We start from the raw sequence: 24,964 nt of genomic DNA, 5'->3' as shown, positions 1-24,964 counted from the left end.
GATGGTGACTGAGGCTGACTGTCGTGCTTCGTTGTGGCGCAACTGACAAATCCCGCCTCGAATGTCATTTGCAGCCGCCGTTGTCGTATGACCTGGCGTTTGAGTTCGCAATCAATGCTAATGAAAAGCTGAGGGTACGAGGTACAAGGTGACGGCATTTTGTTGAAGAGCCCCGGTACTGTGTACCATACCTGCACAAGTTTGGCCCGGCGCAGATCTCCAATGGTGCAACCAGAACTGTGCGAAAACATTCGGCCATCCAGTCTGCAAATTAAATGGCTGATGAACCTTTCAATTGCGACACGTGTGCGCCTGCTGGCTCGAGTCTTCAGGACGAAGGCTGTTCTTGCAAGAGTATGACCGTACGATGTTCTTGCAGAGGTGATTGGATCAATCACTGCTGTGGGTCACGTACACCCTGCATATTATACAATTACGTTACTGTACATTGCTGGCCTGGTGAGCCCTTGCTTGTGGATGTAGATTTTCTTTCAAATCCTGACACCCTTGCTCCGTAGCACATTGATCGTGCTATGTCCTGTGTAGTTGACCCATTCGCCCAGCTTCCCCATAAATCCACCGACAGCCTGCAAGTCCTGCAGTCTGTTATCGAGGAACTGCTCAGTCTCGATGAAATTCTTCGACGAATCCTGCGTCATAAAGACTTCGGTAGCAGAGTAAATGGTCGATAGCGTCGCGCGCTTGGTGTACCAGCTGGTGTCTACACTCTGATCGCCCGCGAGGAACCAGATTTCATCTGCGAGAGCTGCAAGCTCGTGTAATGAGGGTGGAATATAAGACGGCTGTGCCATTACTGCAAGGGCCTGGTCCGGTCAGCATCTAACCTTACAAGTCATGAAATCAAGATGCATACCTCCTGCCATCGGTGCAAGACAGGCTCATTCGCTCTTAACCGCGCCAAAGTCAATGATCTAACTTTGCTCCCTACTCCCATCTTCTTTCCATCCTTCTCCTCCAGAAATTGAACAGAATCCTTCAGCGCCAATCGTTGTATAACGAGGTGATAGTTGATGAGATCGAATGCACCTCTGGGGAAGAGGTTCGTCGAAACATCGAGATAGCCAGCATCTCTCGCGCCAAGCATCAATGCATCATTTGTGAAGCCGTGGTCCGGAACGTGTGCGTATGCGGAGGATAGAATCTTGGTCTCAGCGGCAGGGAACGGAGGCGGTTGCGCATAGTCGTACGAGTGGTAGAGGCATCGTTGCCTCAGGGTTGGTATTGCTTTTATTGTGCTGGCGCAAAGTGTGCCGAGTATTGTAGAGGGTAATCCTGTTGCTGCTGGCATTGTGGTGGACGATGTTCAGAGCATGGAACCGCAAGTGTGGAGCGATGATCTAACTTCCAGGATGCCAAGAGAGGGTCCAGCAAAGACGTCAGGAACATTTGGCGTATATCATTGATTTCGGAGCAACTGGGCACCAAACTTCATCCCTGCAAGTATAATCGTAGACTATGACTCGATGTACCAAGACATTGCGCCTGAGTTCCTGAGTTTCCCAAGATGCCTAATTGCGCACGTGATCGACGCGTCGACGCGTCCTACTCATCAACGCGTGACGCCACCACTTTGGTAAATCTCGACATTGGAGCCTGCTGCTTCTCTCCTCCATTGGACACTTGATATCACTTAACATTGTCCTTGATCGATACATCTTATCGACGATCTCACAACAATTCCGACCAGCTGCTGAAAAGGTTTTATCTGAGCGTACAATTGACATAAGGTATCGCGCCTGTGCCATTATTTTTGAGACTGTTCAGTGCACATACCCCTGACAGACCTACAACACACCAACATGGCGAAAGCAAAGAAAGCGGAGGTCAGCGACTATGAGCGCAAGAGGCAGGAGAACATTGCGAAAACGCAGGCGCTGCTGCGCAATCTTGAGATGGAAGCAGCGCAAGCAGGTCTGGGCCCGAGCTCGAAAGCCGCGTCGTCTACGAAATCAAAGCCCAAAAAAGCTGCGCCAGCAAAGAAGGTCAAGGTTGAGGATGTGGGGCCGCGACGGACGTCCTCGCGCCTCAAGGGTATCGAGGCTGACAGCGAGAAGGCGAAGCGCAAGGCGGAGGATGAGTACGTCGCGATCAAGGAAGCGGACCGCGCGAAGCGACAACGTATCAGTGACGCCTTCAACTTCGGCGACATCACAGTCGTGGGAAAGACATGGGACCAGAGTGGAAACTTCCTGCGCATTGTTGGCCCTGCGAACCCATACGAGCGCACCTTCGACTATGACGACGCGACCGACACTACAGACAAGGATGTGAAGGCATTGCGAGAGAGGATCAGCGGCCTTCAGCTCTGGGAAGACTTCGAGCCAAATGAGATCAAGATCACACCAGAGCGTATCTACGCGATGGGTCTGCATCCTACTGAGGAGAAACCTCTGGTGTTTGCTGGCGATAAGTTGGGCAATATCGGCATCTGCGATGCCTCACAGAAAGCCTCAGAAGTCAAGGTCGAGGACGACGAAGACGCCGACTCCGAAGGGCCCGTTATCACAACACTCAAGCCGCACACACGCACAATACACACCTTCCAATTCAGCCCGCACGACTCCAACGCGCTGTACTCCGCATCGTACGACTCCTCGATACGCAAACTCGACCTCGCCAAAGGCGTTGCAGTCGAAGTCTACGGCCCACAAGACCCCAATGAAGACCAGCCACTGTCTGGCCTTGAGATTTCCAAAGACGATGCAAACATGCTGTATTTCTCAACACTCGACGGCCGCTTCGGCATGTACGACATGCGCACCGAGGTCATGGACGCGCAGCTATTCCAGCTCTCTGACAAGAAGATCGGCGGCTTCAGTCTGCACCCGCAGCACCCTCACCTTGTAGCCACGGCGTCGCTAGACCGCACACTGAAGCTTTGGGATCTGCGCAAGATCAGCGGGAGGGGCGACGAGCGGGGACCGGCGCTAGTCGGCGAGCATGAAAGCAGACTGAGCGTCTCGCACGCAGCATGGAACTCGGTTGGCCAGGTAGCGACTGCGAGCTACGACGACACAGTGAAGATCTACGACTTTGGGGACTGTAAGGACTGGGCGCCAGGGCACTCTTTGACAGAGCAAGAAATGAAGCCCAAGACGATCGTGCCCCACAACAACCAGACCGGACGCTGGGTCACCATGTATGTTGTTCCACTACCTTGAATCCAGGAGCTGACACAACGCAGATTACGAGCGCAATGGCAGCAGTTTCCGCAAGACAACATCCAACGCTTTTGCATCGGCAACATGAACCGCTTTGTCGATGTCTATACGGGCAAGGGCCAACAGTTGGCACAGCTCGGCGGGGATGGTATCACTGCTGTGCCTGCGGTGGCCAAGTTCCACCCCACAATGGACTGGATAACTGCGGGTACTGCGTCAGGCAAGCTTTGTTTGTGGATGTGAAGCGTAGTGTTGTATATTCTTGTTGGATGCTGTAGATGGATTGGAAATTTCTAAAAGTGGCACTCTGCGGAGGATCGCCGTTTTGATGCTGTATATGGTTGAATCCTGCTGATTGGAGAATACCGAAGATACCGTTCTCGTGCAGCGAAATCAGCCAGTTGAGACCAGCGACTTAGTAGTCACGCACAGTGCCGCCCTGGTCTCAGGGTGGAGCTAGAATTGGATACTTAGTCTGGCGGCATGAGCGTGACAAATGGCCTCTTCGCGATATTGCACGAATACACACGCCATGCCATCAGTGTTGATGCAGATATATCATGTTGTTACACAGGTCTCGGTGCATGTTCATCACGTGGTTGCACAAAGGTACAAGCGAGACGTCGCTTTTGCTTCTTCCAACAGTCTTTTTCAACCACACCATCACCACTTCTGCGCCAGTGCCGTGATTTCAACACCTTTCGCATGGACCAGACACAACCGTTGATCAAACAAGAGCAAAGGCATGACGGCCACTTTCGAACTGACTCTCCAACGGACCATGTGCTCTCGCCGGGCTGCATCGTGCTCCTGGACGACTTCCAATACCTGACGTAGAATGCATTGCAGCGAACCCTTCCTGTCTCAGCCAGCGTCTTGAGCCGACTGACGCCGCCGTCGCTTTCTGTCAGCCTGAGCCTGCTGACATCCGCTTTGCACACTGCGTGCGGCCCCGACAGCACCGGCATCACAAGATGTGCGCTCCGCACCCATATGAGGCCGGCGCATGGCTAAAGGACGAAGAGCGAATGCAACACACCATGAGGCCGTCCTCGTGGCGCTTGGCCTGAACGACCGATTTGAGTATCCTCTGGTTTATGTCGTAGGTAATTAATTCCAAGCTCACTGCTAGCTCCTCTTCCAATCCTCAACCCCGGCATTGGTTCCGACTGAGGTCTTATCTTTCAGATTCAACAACAGATGTCATGCATTTCAATCTGTCTACTTCACCCTACGCGCCTCCTACCCGGCCATATTGCATCGCTGTGGTAACACCACCTGCGCGACGCGCGTGGTTCTGAAACCTGGGGTTGTCGGCGCGAACCGAACAAAAATGGTGTCTCAAAGCCGGCGCTGATTGGCCACGTTTTCAAAATGACCTCAACGCCACCATCATTCATTTAACATGGCGTGCCGATCCTGCAACCGGTTTGCACCATCGCGTGTGTGACATCAGCTGCACTTCACGACATTGGCACTCACAAACTAGGAGCATGAATATATAAAATTGTAGCTGGAGCCATTGATTGTTAATACCAGCCTTGACTGTCTGTTAGTTTACCAGCATCGCATTTGCATATTCTCATCATGAAGTCTTTTAGAAGAGCAATTACCAGGTTCAAGGGAAAGTCGTTTAAAGACATATCCGCGGCATCAAGGAACAATCCACCTCCACCCGCACCTGCACCTGCAGAACAGGCACAGCAACAGGTTATGGCGGATACCAGCGACACCCTGCAGCTCGCCCTGCAAAACAGGACCAATTCGAGCAATGTCTACGCATACATCACAGGGCTCGCACTCAACAACGGCAACAAGCCCATCTTCATCCAGTCTGACGGCAGAACCGTCTACTCGCCTACGTCGCCGAGCCAGCCGCTGGCAGATGTCACTGTCGACGTGGCTATCCCGCTTGGAGCACCAGGCAATACCGTCACAGCAACGATTCCCAAGATTGCAGGTGGACGAATCTGGTTTGTCGTCGACGCCCGCCTGACCTTCTTCGTCAACCCTGGCCCTCACATCGTCAACCCTAGTGTCAGCAACCCAACCGATCCCAACTTCAACCTGAACTGGACGTTCGCGGAATTCACCTACAACGACCAGCAGCTCTTCGCCAACATCTCCTATGTCGACTTCGTCAGCATCCCCGTCGCGCTGACCCTCACCACGCGCAACAGCGGGACCCTGTCCGTGCCCGGCATGGGCCCCGACGGCTTCCAGCGCGTCGTGGACGAGATGCGCGCGCAGACGCAGCGCGACGGCAGGCCCTGGGACCAGCTGATCCACAGCCACAACGGCACGGCGCTGCGCGTCCTCAACCCCAACGCCGCCAACAACGCCGCCTGGAGCAACTACTGGGACGCGTACGTGCGCGCCGTGTGGGACAAGTACCGCAGCGAGGACATGACCATCAACACGCAGGCCGCGGCAGGCAACCTGACGGGCCGCGTCGTCAACAACGCGCTGCAGCTCGGCGCCGCGGGCTCGTTTGCCGCGCCGTCGTCCGCAGACATCTTCTCGTGCTCCACGGGCCCGTTCCAGACGGGCCAGAGCCTGGCGCGCGACGGCGTGATCCCGCGGCTCGCGGCCGCGTTCAACCGCAGCCAGCTGCTCAACACGCCGGGGAATCAGTTCCCGAATGGCGGCGCGCCGGACGCGTATTACCGCGACCCGACGACGAATCATTATAGTCGCGCGGTGCATGCGGTGCAGCGCGACGGTAGGGGGTATGCGTTTCCGTATGATGATGTGGTGCCGGACGGCGGGCGGGATGTGGCGGGGACGCTGCACGCGGGGGATCCGGTGTTGTTTACGCTTGCGGTGGGGGGGAATTAGGATAGATACAGTTGAGGTGATAGTAGTTAGCTTGTTCATGGCTGTAGATACAGTTGGCGGGGGTGATAGCATCTAGCTTGTTCATGGCTGTAGATACAGTTCGCGAGGGTGATAGCATCTAGCTTGTTCAGGGATATAGATACAATCAACAAAGAGAGGTGATAGCATTGAGCAATCCGTACACATCCCACCATCCGTCTTAACTTGCAGCCAATCTCTGCAACAGCGACAAGCACCTCAAGCGTCAGTGCGACGCACTCTCTGCCCTACCCATAGCACACCCCCGCACCACACCCCCTCCCCACACACCTCCCCCAAAACGCATACCACCTGTCCCCATCCACACACACAAAGTAGCTCGCGCGGCAGTTGAGCAGGCACTCGCACCCCCAGGCGTCGCAGAACTCGCAGCCCGTGGCGTGCGTGTCGCGGCAGTATTGGAGGGTGAGCTGGTAGGGGTCGTAGCCTGTGGTGTGGATGTTAGGGTGAGTGAGGTCTGGGAGTGAGGTCTGGGAGGGGTGATTGGGGGTGGGGTGTGTGGTGTGGTGAGGAGACGGGGGGTGGAGGAGAGGGTAGGAGAGGGCAGGAGAGGGCAGGAGAGGGCAGGAGAGGGCAGGAGAGGAGAATAGAGGAGAATAGAGGAGAATAGAGGAGAATAGAGGAGAATAGAGGAGAATAGAGAAGAATAGAGAAACAGGGGGGTTACCCATCCGCACAATCTCGGCCCAGCAGTACAGCTTCCCCTTCTGACACTTCTCATAGCCCGCCGACTGCGCTGACTGCGCTGACTGCGCCGACGGCACCGACGCAACAGAGCTATCCGCCACCGCCAGCGCAGACACAGTCACGAGCGAGACCGCCGGGCCAGTAGCAGGCGCAGCCAGGCCCAGGACCAGGGAGCGCAGCACGCAGGCCAAGAGGGCGAAACGATTCATTCTCAGCCGATCGAGTGAGGAGCGGAGAACAGAGAGCTCGGTGGAGGTGGAGGTGGCGCGGGCGCGGGCGCAGAGGCAGAGGTAGAGGCTGGCGGGTTATACGCATATCTCATCTCGTTTCTTGGGGCGTGAGGGCGTGCGGGCTCGTGTGGTTTGTGGGGAGCACATGGCGGGGTGGTGCGGTGCAGCCGTGCGTGTTGCCTGCAGGAGGTGTGTTGGAGCGGGGTGGTTTGTGGATGGTGTGTGGATGGGGTGGTGGTGGCGGACGGGTCGACGGGACGGGGACGGGGACGGGGCGGGTAGACGGACGGAGACACAGGCTGGAGATAGATGGTAACCGGTGAACGGTGAACGGCAAACGGCAAACAGCAAATAAGAAAAAGCAATCAGCAAACAGCAAACATCAAACAACAAACAATTTGTACCCCTCCAGATACAACAGGCAATGGCAAACACCTGTATTCCCCCGACCCCCCTCCTTCCCATAAATTGGCGAGGTGTAATTGACTCCTCACCACAGGACATGGCGGTCTGCGTGCGAATAGTAATACGAGTAGCAATGATAGTAATGATAGTGATCAATATTCAACTCGCTCTAAAACAGGGGTATCTACTCAGGACAAAAACCATATACTCACAACAAAACCCACATACACCTCGCAATGCTGTCCAAACCAGTCTTTCAATCTTCCTAATCTCCTAATCTCCAAATCTCCAAACCTCCATCCAACTACGGACTCTTGACTTGCCGCGTTATTTCAACTTCCCCGTATTTCAATTCCCGTCTCTCTACTCCATCCGCCGCGTCTTCGCCCCGCTCCCAGACCCCACTCCACCGTCCTCGCCTCTGCGCTTCACGCCCCGCTCAGCCTCGCCGCCCGCAACGCCCTTGACGCTGCGCCGCCCGCGCCGCGAGACAGGAGATCCGTAGCCGGAGCCGCCGCCGGCAGTCGCAGCCGAGCTACCCGCGGCAATTTCCTCAGCGAAGCGGTCGGCGACGGCGGCGTCGTACTCGCGCTCCGACGCGCGCACGGTGTCGGGGTGCGTGGCGCGCGCGGTGGCGAGCAGGTCGATGATGCCGTCGTCCGAGTCCTCGGAGTACTCAGACGCCTCCGACACGGAGCCCGGGTAATGCGGGGGCGCGACGTTGAGGAGCTGCAGGGTGGTGGAGGGGTTGTTTGTCGAGGCGGCGTTTGAGGCGTCGTTTGCGGCCGAGACCGAGTCTCCGGTTTCCGAGGACGAGTCTTCGTCGTCGGAGGCTTCGCCCGAGGACAGCGAGTCGAAGGGGAAGTACGAGGGCGGGGGCAGGGTGGAGGATGGCATTTTTTGGTGCACGGCGGAGATGAGGTTTTGTTCGACCTTAGGGCTGGTCGAGCGGCGCGGTGCTTCTTGCGTGCTGTCTGCGCCGAGAATGGCCTGGATCTTGGAGGGGTAGAGGCTGGGTCGGCGGGCGGCGTGGACGGCTGGGGCGGCGGGGACCTGCGAGCGCTGGACGCGGATGGAGAAGTTGTCGTCTGGCTGCACGCCGCCCAGGCCTGAAACTTCAAAGTCCATGACGTCTGGGCTGTCCGCGCCGGAGTGGTCCTGCAGACTGCCGGGAGAGAAGCCGAAGCTGAGCGTGGATGGCGTTCGTGTGCCGCTCTTGGAGTCCGAGTCCATGGTGGCGTCGTCCAGCGGCCCCCTGGGCTCCAGCAGCTCGGAGCGCTTGCTCTCTGGGTCAGACGGGGCACCAAGTGGATGACTTGTGATGGTCTTGTAGTTTTCCGGCAGGGTCAGTGAGGCGCCCACTCGGTCGCCTGTCAGGTCGGTGCAGAACTTGGCCTTGTTGTAGAAGATCATGGGCCCGTCGTCGCGGCGCTTGGCAGACAGGCTGCTCTTCAGGTTAGAGCTGCCCAGGCCTGACGAGTCGCCGTGCTGGGGCTGGAAGGGCGAGTCGGCCGACTCGGTGGGGTCGTAAAAGTCGACGTCTTCGTCGGAGCTCTCTCTGCGGAAGAACAGCGGCTTGTAGGCAAGCTTGCCCATGTCGGCGGGCTGGGGCGCAGCATTGGCGCTGCGGCGCTGCTCGGAACCATAGCCGCTCTCGATGCTGGTACTGTTGCCAGTCTTGGAGCTCTTCTCGGGCGACCTCTGCGCGCCCTGGTATGGCGAGGCGTCGGCGCGGTCATCGGGAGAGCCGTCGCTGCTGGTTTTACTAAACGCGTGTCCACCCCTCCACCGTACCTTGCGGCCGTCGGGCGAGATCTCCAGGCGGGTGCTGTACTGGGCGATGGCGTCTTTGACGTTGTCCGGGGTGACATTGAGGGTGTGCAGCTGGGCCATGTTGATGAGCAGGTTGAGGTACAGCCAGCCGTGCTCGCCGATGGACTCGGTGATGGTGGTCATGTTCGGCGGGGAAAAGCCCAGGTGGCGGAAGTAGTCCATGTTGGCGGCGGGCACCTGGGCGCGGTAGGGGTCCAGGTCCAGCGGACGGGTGGGGCGCTGGTCGGGCGAGCCGGAGCCGGAGGTAAAGTCCTGCTCGAGCACGCGCTGCTGGGCCGGGAGGTGCAGGACGGTGTCGTCGTCGTCGGGGCGGTCGGGCATGATGTAGGCGGTGCGCTGGCCCTCGGGGCGGGAGGAGCGGCCGGTGGCCTCGCGCTCGCGGCGGTCGGCGGTGGCGGCGGACTGGGCGACTTCTTCCTGCTGCATGGGGTGCGGGTGGGCGCCCGGGGCGGAGCGCTGGCCGGCGAAGATCTGCTCCAGGCGGCGCACGACCATCTTCTTGCGGGCCTTGTCGGACATGGGGGCGTTGTCCTGCGGCAGCAGGCCCAGGGGAATGTCGTGCAGGTACGAGTGGATGGTCTGCTGCTGGCGGTGGTAGGCCGACTTGGTCATCTTCTTGTCGGCGGCGGCGGCATGGGAGGCGCCGTTGGACGGGGTCGACGAGTTCTGGCCGGAGGCGGACATGGAGGCATAGCCCGACTCGGCGAAGCGCGAGGCGGACGAGGCGGTGGGGTCCTTGGGCAGATGCGGCACGTGGGCGGGGTCGAGGCGGTCGGCGGTGTCGTCGAGCCCGGCGGCAAAGGCGCGCAGGGTGGCCTCGAGCTCCTTCTTCTTGTGGTCGGGCAGGCGGTGGAAGCGCACCTCGAACAGCTTCTCGTCCTGCAGGTGGGCGGCGTGCACGCGCTCGTACTTGCGCAGGCGCTGCTTGAGGCGGCGGTTGGCGACGGTCAGGTCGTCGATGACGCTGCGGAAGTCCTCGGTGCTGCTGCCGTCGGTGTGGGTGGGCAGCAGGTGGGTGCGGTAGGGCAGGTCGGGCTGGCGGGCAGCGGATGGGGTGCGGTCCGACGACGACGAGTTCTGTAGCAGGAACGGCGGGTCGTTGTCGGTGAAGGCGGCGTCGAGGGCGCCGTCGTTGTTGGTGCGCTCGAACCAGCCGGCGGCGTCGCTGCTCTCGCCCGAGCTGTGGTGGCGCGGGTGGTGCGGCGACAGGCTGGACGGCGGGTTCGCGCGGTCGCTGGCGGCGGCGGCCGGCGACGTGCTCAGCGTGATTGCGGCGCGCGTCTTTGCGGGCGGGCTGTGGCGCAGCGACACGGACTGGTGCGCGAGCGGGCGGCGCGGGTGGGCGGCGGCCGCAGGGACGGGGCCGCGGGCGTCCATGGCGCGGGAGGTGTGAGTGAGGTGTGCGCGAGGTGTGCGTAAGGTATGCGCGGCGAGTGAGGTATGCGTGCGGCGGGCTATGCGTCGGCGGCGAGAGTGGTGCGGACGGCGGGGGCGGCGGGGATGGCGGGCAGGGCGAGCCCTGGGCTCATCGGGGCGGGCGGTGCGCAGGCAGAGCGACAGAGCAGTGCAGACGTGGGCGTATGTGTGTAGCAGAGGCGGGTGTCGAACAGGCTGGCTGGCTGGCAGAACACGCAGGCTGGCTGGCTGGCAGAACACACAGGCTGGCTGGTGGTCGCGGATGCGTCGGCGTCGTCGAGGGTTCGTGGGCGTGAGTGCGTGGTGCGTGGTCGCAGCAGTGGGCGAGGGCCGGCGGGCGCCCAGACGGCGGCCATACGGGGCCCCATCGCGAGCTGTCCGCGCAGCACGATCTTGAGGTTGATGGACGCGGCCGCTGCGATCGGCGCATCCCTGCCATCGCCAAGCCCGCCCGTTGCCCATCGCCTGTCTAGCCCGCATCGCCTGGCCCAACTCGCATCGCCGATGCTCCGTCGCGCTGCTTGCAAACCTTTGCCGGCCCTGCCTGCGATCGAGATTGCGCTGCCCTGCTGCTCCTGCTGCTCCTGCTGCTCCTGCTGCTGCTGCTCCCTGCTGCCGTACAGACGAGGCACCGGCCACCTGTCCTCCCGCCGCGCACGCCCTGATGTCATCGCCGCCGCTGGACCCTTTCGCGGCCGCTGTCCGCGATGGACACTGTGCCCTCGATCTGCCCCCGAGGACCCTCTCTGCGCCCTCTGCGGAACGCGAACCCGTGCCAATCGCCGCCCTCTGCCAATCACTACCGGCCCCGCCTCTCGGTCGCGTCCTGTGCTGGATGCCCGAACGTCACCAGCGTCACAGCCCCATCAGCGCTGCCCGCCGCATCGACAATGTCAAGACCCATCGCGCCCGCGAGTCCGCCCCCTAGCCGCATTACACCCTCACCCGGCGCTTGACGTGGTTTCAGCTCACGACCCGTCAGCATCGCGATGCACTTAACGGCCTTGCTCCCGCCCGTGCTACACCACCACACCAGCTCATGACACGACCCGACACCATGATTGGGAGCTGACCACGGAATCCCATCCAGCGCCTGGTGCATCGAGATGGACGCAGCGATCCGCACACCGCGCAAACCATGTGCTTAGACTTTGCCCTGCGTTTCGGTGCGACCTCCAGCTGCCCTCTGCTACGCTGTGACGATGTGACCAGCCATCGTTCAATGCTCGTGGCCCACAACGCGCACCAGCGACGCTGCATTCGTCAAATTGCTCACAGCGCATGTGTCCCGATCCAGCCGTGATCCCGATGCAGCAATCGGCGTTTGTCATATTTACCACAGCACCACCTCTTTGTTCCAGCCAGCAGGTCTTTAAGGACCTGCAAGTGGACGTGCATGTCCGCGCTGTACGGCAGAAATCTCGACAAACCCCCCGTCCGGCAACTGCCGTGCATCGCGCGACTCGGCCACACCACCATCACGTGACCCCTGATATCAGGTGCAGGAAATAAAACCCCATAGTAACCCCGTGTGGCGATGTGGGAGATACTACTCGAAGCTGCGTGGCTCTCGACGACTCGCAGATTGCTGTGGTGTGCATGCCATGCACGTACACATTTGGAAGGTGGGTACCTAGGTAGGTTTGCTCAATTGTTGCACATGCCCTCTGCTCCATTTTCTTGGAACTCAAATCAGTCTAGTCTAGGCCAGTCAACTCCAGACTATCGCACTAAACACGACCCTGATTACAAAATGAATACCGTAAACTCGCACTTAGCGTACCTGGGTACTATAACTGAAATGTTGCTAAGGGGGGTACTATAAACGGAGGGGTACTTTAAGTGCGAGTTTACGGTAACTTCTATCTTCCGTGGCCGAACTATCTACAAGTCTGCTTTGCAGACCCGATGCATACGTACGCATAGACATGTTACGAACAGGCCTCTTGCTGCAAGTTTTATGCATAGATCGCCGCAGCCTGCATCTATGAATACACGCGCGTGTAGTGCTTATAGAAGGAGAAGGCGGCGCGAGTTGCTGGCATAAGTTGCTGGTGGTGCAGTACTAATAATTCACGACTAACATCTCGTCCCTAGCCAAGCATATAACTACACGTAATTCTCTTCCTCTTCAATACTTGATCAATGTCTGCAGCATTTAGGATATACAGCTATAGAAACACATAGAAGTTGAACCACAGTTGTCCCATTTCAAACCACACTGCTGACTCACCACACGTGACGCGCTAGTCAACGTCCCTGCAGCGGCCCGCTTCCTTCAGCCCCGGCGATTGCTCTCCGCTCCAACAACACCACACTCGCCACGCCCCGGAGCCATGTCGTCGTCGGTGTTCTACAAGTTCAAAAACTCAAAGGAGCCGGAGCGCTATGCCTTTGACGGCAATGAGATCTCCGTCTTCGAGCTGAAGCGCGCCATCATCGAGGCCTCGGGCATGGCCAAGAGCACCGACCTCAACCTGCACATCTACCACGAGGACGAGCCCACGCGCGAGTACGACGACGACACCACCACCATCCCGCGCACCAGCACCGTCATCGCCGTGCGCCGGCCCGCCGCGCGCGGCTTCAGCAAGATCTCGCGCTACGTGTCGGGCAAGCCGCCGGTGCGTGCCATCAAGAAGGACGCCGCCCCGGTCGCTGCCCCGCGCGCGGGCGGCACGGAAACCGACGCCGAGGCCGCCTTCCTGGCCGAGTCGGCGCAGGTGTGGGACGCGCAGAAGGAGTCGCTGTCGCACGCCAAGCCCGTGTACAACAAGAAGAAGCCCGTCAACGTGCCCAACTACGACCCGCCGTCGGGCTACGTGTGCCGCCGCTGCGGCGTCAAGGGCCACTGGATCCAGCAGTGCCCCGAGAACGACAACCCCGACTTCAAGCCCGTGCACTGCCCCAAGCGCACCACGGGCATCCCCAAGTCGTTCCTCAAGGTCGTCGACAAGTCGGAGGTGGACGAGGACGCCAAGGGCGTCATGCTGAACGCCGACGGCGAGTACGTGCAAGTCATGACGGACACGAAGACGTGGGAGAAGTTCCAGGAGAAGACGCAGGCCACAAAGGCGCAGGCCGCCAGTGCCGATGCGGCGAGCAAGGAGGTTCGCGAGCGCGGCCTGGAGTGCCCGCTCGACAACAGCATGTTCGTGCAGCCCGTCAAGACGGCGTGCTGTGAGACGACCTACTGCAATGATTGTATCGAGTCCTCGCTAGCAGACAATGATCTTATTTGCCCGCACTGCGGAGAAGAAACCCTGATCGAATTCACCCCTGACAAGGCCATGGAAGCCCGCCTCCGCGACTACGAAGCCGAAAAGGCAAAGGCCCGCGCCGATGCAAAGGCGGACAAGGACGCCGCCGCAAAGGCCGACGCCGACGCCGCCGACAAAGATGCTGCCAACAAAGACGATGCACCCGCCCCTGACCCTGCTGAAGACTCTGTAGTTGCCGCCCCAGACTCCCCCGCGGAGCCCGACGACGACTCGGCGTCGCGAAAGCGCAAGACGCCGCCCGCCGACATCCAGCCCCCGACCGCGCCAAAGGCCATGCGCCAGCAACCGCAGAACGCCGTCGAGATGGACTTTATCGCGCAGATGGAGGCGCTGAAGAACATGCCCATGAACATGGGGATGCCGATGGGGATGCCGATGGGCATGGGGATGAACAACATGAACATGGGCATGATGGGGGGGATGGGCGGGATGGGGTACGGGGGGATGGGCATGATGAACGGCATGAACGGGGGGATGATGGGGGGGATGATGAATGGGATGAATAATATGAACGGCATGAACGGGAACGGCATGAACGGGAACGGCATGAACGGTATGAACGGGAACGGCATGAATGGCATGAACGGCATGAACATGCCCATGCCCATGATGGGCATGAATATGAACGGCATGCCCAACTTCACCCCCACCCCCAACAATTCCAATCTCAACAACGGCTCTCAAAACCCCACTCAGATCGGGAATCAGTCCGCAAATCAAAACCCCTCGCAGACTCAGGTGCAAAACGACGCATATGACCGCCAGCCCGTAAACCCCAACCGCCAGCGCGGGCGCAAGCCACGGGCGCCTGATTTCCGGTATCTGTAGTTTTTGGGCTTCTATTACTTTACTCTACATTGCATTTCTTGGGCTGGGGCGTTGGCAGGCGCGCTGGGGAGTCTGGCTGTGGTTTGCGAGGGCGTGGAGGGGGGTGAAGGGGGTGAAGAGAGAAGGGGACGAGGCGAGGAAGACGCGGAGAAGCGGGGGACGAGATGCAGCGCTCCGCGGCGGAGAGAAGCACGAGAGAAGCACGAGATCCGCCCGAGAAGCAGGAAACGCAAAGGGAGATCAAGTGCGAGACGCCAGCCATCAGCCTGGAGCGAGAGCTACTCACGCTTCTCTGCCCGCACCCTAGCCCGTACCACCGCGCCACACAGCAGTCCACCACAGCAGGCCGCGGCACGCAACATCGCAGCATCCACACTCGCACCGCACCGCGCGGCATCCGTCACAGCACCGCCGCCACACTGCAGCCGCAGCAGTCACCCTGCCCCGCCCCATCCTGCTATTCTGTTCTATTCTGTCCCATTCTGTCCCCTTTTGTTCGGGGGGACCTGTATTACTCTCTGTATATAGAACAGTTTATCTTGCTTTAGCTTTAGCTTTAGGCACTTGGGCACACAGGCACTCAGGCACTCAGGCACTCAGTCGCCAAGTCACTGAGACGGAGGTATTCGGGCACTGAGGTATTTAGGACTTGGCTACTAGGGTACGTAGGCACGTAGGCACGCAGGCACTGAGACTGAGCCACCAAATCACCAAGTCACCAAGTCACTTGATCACCGAGCCGCAAAGCCACTTATCCTCCATCCTCCATCCTCTATCCTCTATCCTCTATCCTCTATCCTCTATCCTCTATTCTCATCTTACACTCCGAGCCTTGCATAGGCGCCGCGGCGGGCTTTCAGCTTTGGTAGAACTCCAGTAGTAGTGCGGAATCGAGAATTGATTTAGTTATCCACTTGTCCACGTTTAAAGTGTTGCATCTGGGTGATATGAGGTGATGTAACGGGGCGTGGTGTGAAGTGATGTGACAATGTGCTGTGCTGTGACGTGATAACGCATGACTGTGCTGGCAGGCATAAGGGGGATAAGAGGGATAAGGGGGGGGGGGGGGGGGGGGGGGGGCGCGTGCAGTGCGGTATAGTATAGTATAGTTCAGTGTATCTGATCTAGTTCAGCATGGTTTAGTGCAGCATAGCACAACGTAGTTTAGCATAATCCAGCATGTTCAGCATAGTTCAGCATAGTCATAGCACAGGACAACACCACGCCGCTGCACCTGCAACTCCATCGTCTCCAACGACATCCATCCCCTTCGCTTAGCCATCGTACACTCAGCTTGGTTTCGGTTTCCGCGGCCTTGGTCTTGGCTTGACAGTCGCTTTGTTGCCCTCGACCACGAATCACCCCCCGACCATGCAACACCCCCCGACCCTAACCTTAGCTAGAAAGGCGCCTGCACTTCCCCTTCCCCTTCGCCGTCCCTCTGCAGTCCTCTGCGCTTTGACACGACCGCTACTAAGGCAGGTACACGGACACATGGACTGCACTGCACAGCTACACCGTGGGCGTTTCCGGTGCTACTTGTAGGTACGCTTGGATACGGCGCTGGTTCTGGCTCTGATGCTGATTCTAGCATTGAATTGGCTATAACTATAGCTCAACTATAACTCTGCCTACAACTTTACGTATACCTTTGATTTGGTTGTGACTTCACCTCCTACGCTTATTCTACTACATTTGCCTTCTGCTTTGTCTTCTGCTTCGATGCCTGGTAGTGTATACCAGACCGCACTGCACGCCCTCAGTACACCACTCCACTCCACTCCCTTAGCACCAACAAGTGCATAACAAGAGAGTGCAGAATAAGGAAGTGCACGACAACGAACCGCGGGAGTGGGGAACAGGTCTAGCGGACTAAGTTGGTAGACTGAGTGAGTAGGCTAACTTAGTAGGCTGAGTTGGTAGACTTAGTCCGTAGACAGACTTAGTAGACAGACTTAGTAGACAGACTTAGTAGACAGACTTAGTAGACAGACTTAGTAGACTAACTTAGTAGACAGAGTCCGCAGACAGCATCCGTAGACAGCATCCGCAGACAGCGTCCATAGACAGTGTCCATAGACAGACTCAATAGACAGAGTCCACAGACAGCGTCCGTATACCAGGCTTAGCATGTCCATCTCAGTCTAGCAGTCTGGCACTCTGGCAGTGTGGCGGTTCAGAGAATGGGCAGTTCAGAGAATGGGCTGGGATGGGCTAGGCTGGGACGATAATATGATGATATGATGACATGGTAGGAGGGTTTCACTAGCGAGGGAGGCTAGGGACCGTAGAGCGTGGAGCGTGGAGCACCGAGCATTGAGCGTTGAGCGTTAAGTATCAAGCATCAAGCATCAAGTATCAAGCATCAAGCACCAAGCATTGCACATCAAGCGCGCAAAGACAAGTGAACTCTTAAGCTCGCTAGTGTATGCGTAGATACACGCAAAAGCGAGCTGAGAGCCCAGACCGCCAGGGAAACAGTTTTCGGTGGGTATATGGAGTGCCCAGTGGACGTGCAACGGTAGAAGAGGGCAGTATCAAAAGGGCGAACGACGACGGCAGAGAATCAAGCTTCACTTCACATGCACAGCACGCAACACACGGCACGCACAAAAATAATCTGCAATCCCTCCATTCCTTTCTATTCATACTATCCATCCACTCACTCACACTCCCCCCACCAGCCACGGGATATCTCCATCTCTCACGCACCAATAGTGCATTATAGTGTATCAGAACAACGCGCGACGAAAAACAACAACGAAGAGAGCGCGGAAAAAGGGGGTACTGCGCGTGCATGACGTCGTGCAACATGGAAAACACCGGGCACCGAAAACGCCTTGTTGAGGGGGTGAGCATGAGCTGCGGGCCGTCCGTTCGACACGCACGAAATGCCCGGCCGCTCGTCCGCCAGACAAACCCCCGATATTACAACCCTAAACAAGCACCCACTCGCTCCCCCGCTTGATGAACTTGTCCAGCATGAGCGTGACGTCCGTCAGCACGAAGCGGCAGATGAAGAAGCCGAAGAACTCGGCGGCGTGGCGCGAGGACAGTTCCAGCCCGACGTGCGTCAGCGACGAGTGCTTGAGGCCCGGGTCCTCGACCTGGCGGGCGATCTGGTCTGCGGGGTATTAGCGGGATACATGTGGAGGGGATGGACAACGCACCCAGGATCTGCGCCGAGTCGAAAAGCCGCGCCAGACTGCTCATGTAGCCCGAGTTGGGGCCCTCGAAGGTCAGGGCGGCGGTGTCGCGCTTGGCGAAGCGGAGTGAGGGCAGGCTGGTCATGGGGAGGGTGGGCATGTTGAGCGAGTCCTTCGGGACGTCGCCGTTGGGCGGCTTGGGGCCGGCGAGGCTGGCCAGGTTGACGCCCGAGTTCTTGCTGCGCAGCTTGCGCCACGAGGAGAGGTAGCTCTTCCCCTGGGCGACGGCGCGGCTGGTGCTGTTGTCCTGCGCGCTGTACATGCCGCGCATGGTGTCGCCGGAGCTGCCTTCGCCGACGTGGGTCGCGTCTTTGAAGAGTGTGGAGACGCTCTGCACGCCGACTTCGTTACCCAGCTTCTTGGCGAGCTGGGCCTGGACTTGGTCGAGGACGACCTCTAGAGCCTGCATCTCCTCCAGCACGGCGTCTGCATCGAGCGTGTCCATGGACGCCATCTTCTGCAGCGCGGCGGTGAGGAGGTCGCAGCTTGCAATCTTGTCTTCAACGTTCTTGATCTTCACGCCCTTCACGCGCCAGACGTCACGTGGGATGAAGAGCTTCGTCGAGAGATATCCACCCCGCGGATGCACAATCGTCTGGTAGAAGCACCGCATCAGCCAGAACGGCCGCAGGAGGTACGTGTCCGGACATGGCTCCAGGGGTATCGGCGCATTGGCTACAGCAGGGCTCGGCGAGCCCGGCGAGAATGGTGAGTGGATATCGCTCTCGAACAGATGCATACCGCCGCTGGGCAGTCCATCGACGTTGAATGTGGGAAGACCCGGCGTCGGCAGTGGCCCGATGTTCGCGAGACTCGGCTTGCGGCCTGTGATGGAGAAGGTCGTGCTCAGCGGCGTGCCGATCGAGGCATCTGAGCCGTCCGGGCTTGAAATAGAGAGCGTCCTCTGCTTCAAGCTCAACGACGACTTGTTCTTCCTGATGCCAAGAGCTGAGGGCTTGGACTTGGGAGAGGCCGGTGCGAGACCCGATTCGTTGGACGCGGCATGGCCCAAGGCTGGCGTTGCAGGTGATATTGTGGCAGCTGTGTCGGCCGCGCTGGGCAGCCCAGGCAGTGGCGACGGAGGGATAAGACCCGTCTGTTGAGGCACTTGTGGCAGAGCTGGTGTTTTGGAAGTCGGATCTAGGCTGGATTGCGTGCCGCCGAACAGTGCTGCACCTGCAGACTGGGGCGGCGGCGGGGCGTCGAGAGGTGAGTTCTTCGCGGGAACCGGAGGTTTCTCCGTATGCGGCGGCGCAACGACCGTTGGCAGGGATGTTTCGATCTTCAGTGTTTTAGCGTTCTGTCCTGATAATCTCCGACTCCTTACGGAAGCTGCCTCCTTAGTGGCGGTAGTGGGCCGTGGTGTGATTTCGGCATCGACCGCCTGGATAGGTTGGAGTTCTGGGACCGAAGGCAGAGCGCCTGGCGGAGGCGGAGGGAGTGCAGGTAATGCACCCGACGGAGCAGGTACCGGAGGGGCCGAGTGTAGTGTTAGTGGGTTGGGGGCTGCTGGCTGCATGACCTCTGCGACTGTTGATAACGAGGTCCCTCCGGTGGTTCTATGCGAGGACACGGAGCTGTTGTATGCGGAATAGCCGCTCGAATCCGACTGCCGGGGCAGTGACGACTTGGTCTGGAGGTCGAAATCGAATCCGTCCAGCATGTACTCGCGGGTCATTTCGTCCAGCAGCCGCTCCTCCTCGTCCGCCTCGTCGTTCAGCATCAGCTCGGCGCTTTCCCGGACGTGGGGGAGCTGCTCGTTCTGCAGCTGGGTCTCTTTGAAGCGGTATTTTGCTGCCGCAATGGCCTCCTCCCGCTCGGCTTCCCGGGCCCTCTCCTTGGCCATCTCCACGTTCCGCAGTCGTGTCGAGGTGAGCTCGTCGGGCGCGATGTCTTCGTCGAACGGCTCAAAGCCGTCGTCGTAGGCAGCCTCGACGGCGGCGTCGAGAGCAGCGTCGAACTCGGCTTCCGTCGCCCCACTCCGATTCCGGGTGTGTTTGTGGGACCGAGGCGAGAGGGAGCGCGGCGAGGACGAGCACGAAGAGCCGCCAGATTCGTCAATGGTGTCCAGCCACGACGTCGACTCATTGCTATGGGCGCGCTGGTGTCTGGACTGTGCTGGCTGTTGTGGCTGCAGTAATCGCTGCGCATCGAAGGGTTCTTTCGGGAGGGTGGCGCTGAAGAGGGGTGATTTGGAGCGCTTTGGTGACAGGGGCGGGGGCATGTACGATCGGTCCATGGGTGATTCGATGGGCAGCGATCCTGCGAGCCGCCCGGGCGGCGGTTGGAGGTTGAATTGGGTTGTTTGCATGTTTCGCTGGACATCGCGGATGGCGGTGCTGATGACCGACTCGCGGGGGCCAGAAAATTCGGGTTTCCGGAGGGGCAGCTGGGCGGCCGAGAGGGGGGGCGGTTCTGGGTCTCTGGGGTGGAGATTCTCCGAGCGGTCGTTGACAATCCTGGTCACGGTGGCCGTCTCGAAAATAACAGAGTCGTCTTCTTCATCGTCGTCGTCGTCGGCCTCCAGCAGCATGGAGCGCTGCTCGTCGAGCGACTCGCCGCTCATGGGCCGCGCGGGCAGCGATTTGCCGGTGCTGCTCATGTATGTGGGGTCCAGGCGGCGCAGCTCCTCGATGCGGTTGGTGTACGTCACGCGCTGGCGGTGTTAGTGGGCGTGGGGCCTCTGCCAGCAATGGGCGTCTACTCACAATGGCGTCCAGCTTCCGGCGGTCCTCGTCCTGCGAGCTGCGGATCATGACCTGCTGCAGCAGCTTGCAGGCGTCCTCGTACGCCTCCATGGCGCCCTCGAAGTTCTGGGCATTGTCGAGCAGCACGGCGGTGTTGGCCTTTTGCAGGGCGCGGGACAGCATGGTCTTCTTGTCCTTTTCGCGGCGCTCGCGCGTGCGGGGCAGCGGGTCGGCGTGCGGGTCGGCGTGCGGGTCGTGGTGCGGGTCGTGGTGCAGGTCGTCGAGGCGGGCGTCGCGGCTGGCGCTGCGGTAGTGGGCGCGGGGGTCGCTGGGGTAGGCGTCCCTGCTGTCGCTGCGGGCGTGGTCGCGCGAGGACGAGCGGGCGTGGCCGGCACTCGGGGCGCGCACGCGGGCGGCGGGCGGCGGGCGGGCAGCGGTCCTGTCGGGCTCGGCGAGGATGGCGGGCGAGCCCAGCGGCGAGCGGGCGAGGGCGCGGTCGCGGGTGCGCGAGGCCGGGCGGGCGGGCGGCGGGCGCGGCTTCGAGTTGAAGTAGTCGGTCGGCTGGGCGTGGGCGAACAGGCTCGGAGTGAACAGGCCGGCGGTCGACGGCGAGGGCGCCGTCGAGGCGCTGCCGGGGTCGTTGGGGTCGTAGACGGCGGGCGACAGCAGCACGGGCGGCGGCTGTGGCAGGGCGGCAGGCGGCGCGTGGCCGGGGCCATGCAGGGCGGCCAGACTGGAGGCGGCGGCGCTGGGCCGGCGGGCGGGCGACGCGGGCGCGGGGGCGGGCGACGGCGACCAGCGCTGCCCATGGGCGTCCGCGGCGGCAGACGACGGGCGGCGCGGGCGCTGCGGCGGCGAGGCGTGGCGGGCGGCGGTGGCAGCGGAGGCAGCGGTGTGGGGGCTGTCGGCGGTGGGCGCGGCGGTGCTGGCGGTCGCGGTGCTGGCGGTGGTCGCGGCGGCGCTGTCCCTGCTCCTGCGCTGCTGGCTGGCGGCGCGCTGGACGGCCACGGCCACGGCGGTCGAGCTGCTGGCGGACCCGGCGCGCGATTGGCGGCGGTGCGTGGCGGGGTTGCTGGGTGCGCTCATGCTGGTCGCGGCGAGGGTCCTCGATGTCTCAGGCCAAGGCGTGGGTAATGCACAGCATCGCGGCCGCGGTGCAGGAACGCGCTGGGCGGCGGCGACGTGGTACAGGGCGGCCGGCAATTGGACTGCGTCGCTTGCTCCCCTCGGTGCTCACGGCAGGCGACGACGCGAGGGCTCTGTGTATATGTGGAGGCCGCCAAGCTGCGAGAGCGAGACGGACGGCGGGCTCACGGCGGGCACCACAGCCCGCGCAGGCCAGGGGCCGCTCCTCAAACAAGAGCAGCCTAGACGCACGCCAGCCGCCGCACCGCCCAGCGCTGCCCTGCTGCCCTGCCGCCACCTGGCTGCCGAGCGCCCGTTCGTGCCTGCCGGGGCAACCCGTGCACATTCTCGCGGCGCTGCGTTGCACAGGGCCACTGCTGCCGCCCGCCTGCTGCGTCCGCTGCACCTGCTGCACCTGCTGCATGGAAGCCTGCCGTGGGCCCTCGGCGCTGCTGGCCCCGCGCCCGTCGCCCTGCATGAGCTGCAGAGGCCCGCGCCGCGATGCTGACCTGTGCCTGTGCCGGTGCCTGTGCCTGTGCCCGTCTGCGCCTGTGTCTGTGCCTTTGCCCGCCTGTGCCTGTGAGCCCCCGCCCCGTGCGCCGCGACTCGTGCTCCACTCGCGAGCAGCCTGCACTGGCCCTCCACTCGCCCTGCACTTATCGCACCTCCATGGCTGCCCGATCCAAAACAGCGCGTACCGCTCTTTCCACCTCCGCTAGCCCTGACCCGCCAGCGCGGTCGTCTTCGCCTGACAGCACTGGCACGGCCGTCCATTCCGAGCGAGCCCTTTCTTTTTAGCTCGCGTTTCGGCGAGTCGACGCACAGAAGCAATGGCGGCAGCACAGACGTGCGCGAGAACTGCCACGGCGATCTCAGTCGTCCATTATTCGTGTGCAGACCTCCGCGAGAATTGCCACGGCGATCTCAATTGCCCATTATTCGTGTCCAGACAACAACAACTGCCACAGCCATCTCAATTGTCCATTATTCGTGTACCACTGCAGACGCTGCATGTCCCCCGCCCGTCATCTCCACGCTGTTACAGCTGCCCTTCATGCTCGCGAGCCCGCCAGACCATGTGCCCGTCTCCTGTTTGGGTTCACCTGCTACGCGTTTCATGCACCACCGTTTTGCGTCATGTCCTCCGCATCAGTCCATCCAGCACTGTCCATCAATGCCCCCCCTCTGCTTCTGTGCGCCACCGCTCCAACCCCTGCTGCATATCTGTTTCTCCATCACCTCCCGGACCATCTGCAGTCCGCCAGCTTAGTCATCGTGCTCAACCCACCCCCTCTCACAAGTCTACCATAATGTCCTCCTCTTCCACCCCGTCGTCCCACGCAGTGTCCATGGCATCGTTCGACACCCCCTGCCTCTTCTGCTGCCGCTTCAGGTTCTCGACAAACTCCTTCGTGAGCGTCAGCCGGTAGTCGGCGTCCCTGACCTGGTCTGCGAGCGTGTTTGTGCGCTGCGTCTGCTCGAACAGCGCCTGCTGCTGCTGCTTCTCCGACTTGGCGAGCGGCCCCTGTGTGGGGTCGAGGTAGAACCGCAGCACGATCCCTGCTTCTGGTTTGTCCGTCTGCTCCAAGCGCGCGTTTAGGTGCCCATCCCTGATTAGCCCTTCGAGATATTGTGCCATTTCCTCGGCGCTACCGCCTACGTTTCTCGCAATGTTTGACACCGGAATTGCCGAGAATGTCCGTGATAGTCGCGAGACGTATGCCCTCATCTGACTGTCGAGTACGGCTTGGACGAGGCCAGTGTTGCCGTCCTGTGCATGGTCAGACCCTGTTAGCCACTGTAGTAGCTAAAACTCACCTCTGCCCAGATCTGGGCACCTGCGTTGATCTGAGCCTTCAGCTTTGACATGTTGCTGAGATGCGAGTACGCCTCTGCAACAGCCTCGTAGGCCTTGGAAGCTGACCTGACCTGCTTGATTGCCGCTGGATTGGCCGACCGCGGGATGTGCTTAGCCTCGCCGGACACCAAACAGTTCAGCAGCACCCATTTCTTGTAGGCCTCCAGCATCAGCCCGTTTGCAACATTGGCAGACGGCATGACCAGAACATGCTCCAAGAAGTGCTGCGCCTTTCCGAACTCCCGCAGGCCGAGATACGCCATGGCCCCAAGCACATAGTACTCTTGCAGATCTACATACGAGACTCTGTCTGAATGGCCTGAGGTTCGGTGAATGTACTCACCGCTCCGCGCGACGTCTGCACACGGCACTGAGTACTCGAACCCTTCGCGAGTAGCCGCGGGGATGAACGAGGGCAGACTGTGGATGTAGTTGTCGAGGATGGGTTCGGCGGCGGCGTACGACCGTGCCTCGAGGCAGAGCCGTATGAAGTCGACGTGTGTGGAGGTCAGGGTGCCTGTGGTAGGGTCGAGGCGGATCATTGCTGAGCGTATGGGTGCTATGGCCAGGCCGGGCTGCTGCACGTCAGTGTTGTCCGATTGATATGCCGGGTGTTACACACCGAGCCAGCTTCGCGCGCCAGCGGCTCGACGAAGTCGACAAGCCTTTTGTACTCGTGTCCAGCGTAACGCATCTGCACCGGGTCAAAGGTCTCCAGGAACAGCACCAGCCTATTCCATAGCGCGCCGCCGGGCTCTATCAGCTTGTGCGACGCCGGCTTCTCGACTGCTGCGGCGATGCGGTGGCGGAGCATGAAGGCGTAGGCTATTGAGTTGACTGCGGGGTTGAGAATCTCGCCTGGTCAGCGTGGTCCAGCGCTTTGGAAGCTTTGCTCACCTCTATTATGTCTTCTGGCGTGTCTGCTCCCTTCATCCAATGTGTTGCCGAGACGTTGTCGAGCTGCTTGACAAACTGCCGCGCAGATTGGTCATATCTCTGATGCACCTTCAGCTCCTCAGCCTCGGGCTGGAACTGAAGCAGCAGTGCGTGAAGTGGAACCGCCATGGCTGCGTGTGTGTGTTGCTCGAGGTGGGCGGCGTATCGTAGGGCGACGGCGATGTGTGTGCTTGTCGCGTGTTGTCCTGCGCCCAGTCTGCTTGAAACTGGAGGATAGTGCAGGCTAATGTTGATCAGACAGGCAACGTCGGATCCAGGTCGAACGGCAACGTCCTAGCTTTAACAATCGTCAAGTGGAGACGGAGGTGGCACGCCGTGAAGCTCCCGCCCGCAAGGCTCCAGGAGCATGGGCCACACCCCGCTACGATGACGGCAGCCTATCAACTCCCGCT

At 60.4% G+C, this 24,964-nt stretch overlaps 8 protein-coding genes across 8 annotated transcripts; 3 read left to right on the top strand and 5 right to left on the bottom strand.

The window, feature by feature from the left end:
• Positions 1-491: 491 nt before the first annotated feature.
• Positions 492-1,309, bottom strand: C7974DRAFT_371050 (COQ9-domain-containing protein; the record flags this gene model as incomplete). The annotated part of the gene is made up of 2 exons (XM_046139997.1): positions 492-824; positions 875-1,309. The coding sequence occupies 2 exons, from the start codon at positions 1,307-1,309 to the stop codon at positions 492-494; spliced, it is 768 nt and encodes a 255-aa protein (XP_046002611.1).
• A 181-nt stretch (positions 1,310-1,490) lies between these two features.
• Positions 1,491-3,592, top strand: C7974DRAFT_382384 (WD repeat-containing protein). Its single transcript, XM_046140672.1, has 2 exons — positions 1,491-3,160; positions 3,206-3,592. Exons 1-2 carry the CDS (start codon positions 1,821-1,823, stop codon positions 3,423-3,425), a joined length of 1,560 nt encoding a protein of 519 aa, XP_046002610.1. The 5' UTR covers positions 1,491-1,820; the 3' UTR covers positions 3,426-3,592.
• Positions 3,593-4,769: 1,177 nt separating this feature from the next.
• Positions 4,770-6,020, top strand: C7974DRAFT_407572 (uncharacterized protein; the record flags this gene model as incomplete). Its single annotated transcript, XM_046143248.1, has 1 exon — positions 4,770-6,020. One exon carries the CDS (start codon positions 4,770-4,772, stop codon positions 6,018-6,020), a length of 1,251 nt encoding a protein of 416 aa, XP_046002609.1.
• A 1,724-nt stretch (positions 6,021-7,744) lies between these two features.
• On the bottom strand, positions 7,745-10,591 carry C7974DRAFT_299732 (frequency clock protein; the record flags this gene model as incomplete). Its single annotated transcript, XM_046137766.1, has 1 exon — positions 7,745-10,591. One exon carries the CDS (start codon positions 10,589-10,591, stop codon positions 7,745-7,747), a length of 2,847 nt encoding a protein of 948 aa, XP_046002608.1.
• C7974DRAFT_438894 (uncharacterized protein) lies at positions 10,551-11,648 on the bottom strand. Its single transcript, XM_046145269.1, has one exon. The coding sequence runs from the start codon at positions 11,299-11,301 to the stop codon at positions 10,669-10,671; it is 633 nt and encodes a 210-aa protein (XP_046002607.1). The 5' UTR covers positions 11,302-11,648; the 3' UTR covers positions 10,551-10,668.
• A 1,263-nt stretch (positions 11,649-12,911) lies between these two features.
• On the top strand, positions 12,912-14,845 carry C7974DRAFT_8111 (DWNN domain-containing protein). Its single transcript, XM_046147314.1, has 2 exons — positions 12,912-14,313; positions 14,425-14,845. Exons 1-2 carry the CDS (start codon positions 12,967-12,969, stop codon positions 14,737-14,739), a joined length of 1,662 nt encoding a protein of 553 aa, XP_046002606.1. The 5' UTR covers positions 12,912-12,966; the 3' UTR covers positions 14,740-14,845.
• Positions 14,846-17,359: 2,514 nt separating this feature from the next.
• On the bottom strand, positions 17,360-20,960 carry C7974DRAFT_382375 (uncharacterized protein). The gene is made up of 3 exons (XM_046140671.1): positions 20,654-20,960; positions 17,910-20,601; positions 17,360-17,863 (listed from the first exon to the last, which is right to left on the bottom strand). Exons 1-3 carry the CDS (start codon positions 20,813-20,815, stop codon positions 17,676-17,678), a joined length of 3,042 nt encoding a protein of 1,013 aa, XP_046002605.1. The 5' UTR covers positions 20,816-20,960; the 3' UTR covers positions 17,360-17,675.
• Positions 20,961-22,720: 1,760 nt separating this feature from the next.
• C7974DRAFT_324937 (uncharacterized protein) lies at positions 22,721-24,868 on the bottom strand. The gene is made up of 4 exons (XM_046138961.1): positions 24,513-24,868; positions 24,238-24,468; positions 23,576-24,190; positions 22,721-23,528 (listed from the first exon to the last, which is right to left on the bottom strand). The coding sequence occupies exons 1-4, from the start codon at positions 24,678-24,680 to the stop codon at positions 23,052-23,054; spliced, it is 1,491 nt and encodes a 496-aa protein (XP_046002604.1). The 5' UTR covers positions 24,681-24,868; the 3' UTR covers positions 22,721-23,051.
• Positions 24,869-24,964: the final 96 nt, after the last annotated feature.

Source organism: Boeremia exigua (genome assembly GCF_020726555.1).
Source record: "Boeremia exigua strain MPI-SDFR-AT-0100 chromosome Unknown C7974scaffold_1, whole genome shotgun sequence".
Classification (NCBI taxonomy): Eukaryota; Fungi; Ascomycota; class Dothideomycetes; order Pleosporales; family Didymellaceae; genus Boeremia; species Boeremia exigua.
This window is presented reverse-complemented; position numbering and strand designations above follow the sequence as displayed.

Bases quoted from the DNA above. Each gene is read 5' to 3' on its own strand.
- C7974DRAFT_382384 (XM_046140672.1), top strand. From the start codon at position 1,821: ATGGCGAAAGCAAAGAAAGCGGAGGTCAGCGACTATGAGCGCAAGAGG. The intron at 3,161-3,205 runs GTATGTTGTTCC...GACACAACGCAG, and splicing joins ACCGGACGCTGGGTCACCAT to ATTACGAGCGCAATGGCAGC.
- C7974DRAFT_438894 (XM_046145269.1), bottom strand. From the start codon at position 11,301: ATGACATCAGGGCGTGCGCGGCGGGAGGACAGGTGGCCGGTGCCTCGT.
- C7974DRAFT_8111 (XM_046147314.1), top strand. From the start codon at position 12,967: ATGTCGTCGTCGGTGTTCTACAAGTTCAAAAACTCAAAGGAGCCGGAG. The intron at 14,314-14,424 runs ATGGGCATGATG...AATAATATGAAC, and splicing joins TGGGGATGAACAACATGAAC to GGCATGAACGGGAACGGCAT.
- C7974DRAFT_382375 (XM_046140671.1), bottom strand. From the start codon at position 20,815: ATGCTGTCCCGCGCCCTGCAAAAGGCCAACACCGCCGTGCTGCTCGAC. The intron at 20,602-20,653 runs GTGAGTAGACGC...TAACACCGCCAG, and splicing joins GCCGGAAGCTGGACGCCATT to CGCGTGACGTACACCAACCG. The intron at 17,864-17,909 runs GTGCGTTGTCCA...AATACCCCGCAG, and splicing joins CGACTCGGCGCAGATCCTGG to ACCAGATCGCCCGCCAGGTC.
- C7974DRAFT_324937 (XM_046138961.1), bottom strand. From the start codon at position 24,680: ATGGCGGTTCCACTTCACGCACTGCTGCTTCAGTTCCAGCCCGAGGCT. The intron at 24,191-24,237 runs GTGTGTAACACC...GACGTGCAGCAG, and splicing joins TGGCGCGCGAAGCTGGCTCG to CCCGGCCTGGCCATAGCACC. The intron at 23,529-23,575 runs GTGAGTTTTAGC...GACCATGCACAG, and splicing joins GTGCCCAGATCTGGGCAGAG to GACGGCAACACTGGCCTCGT.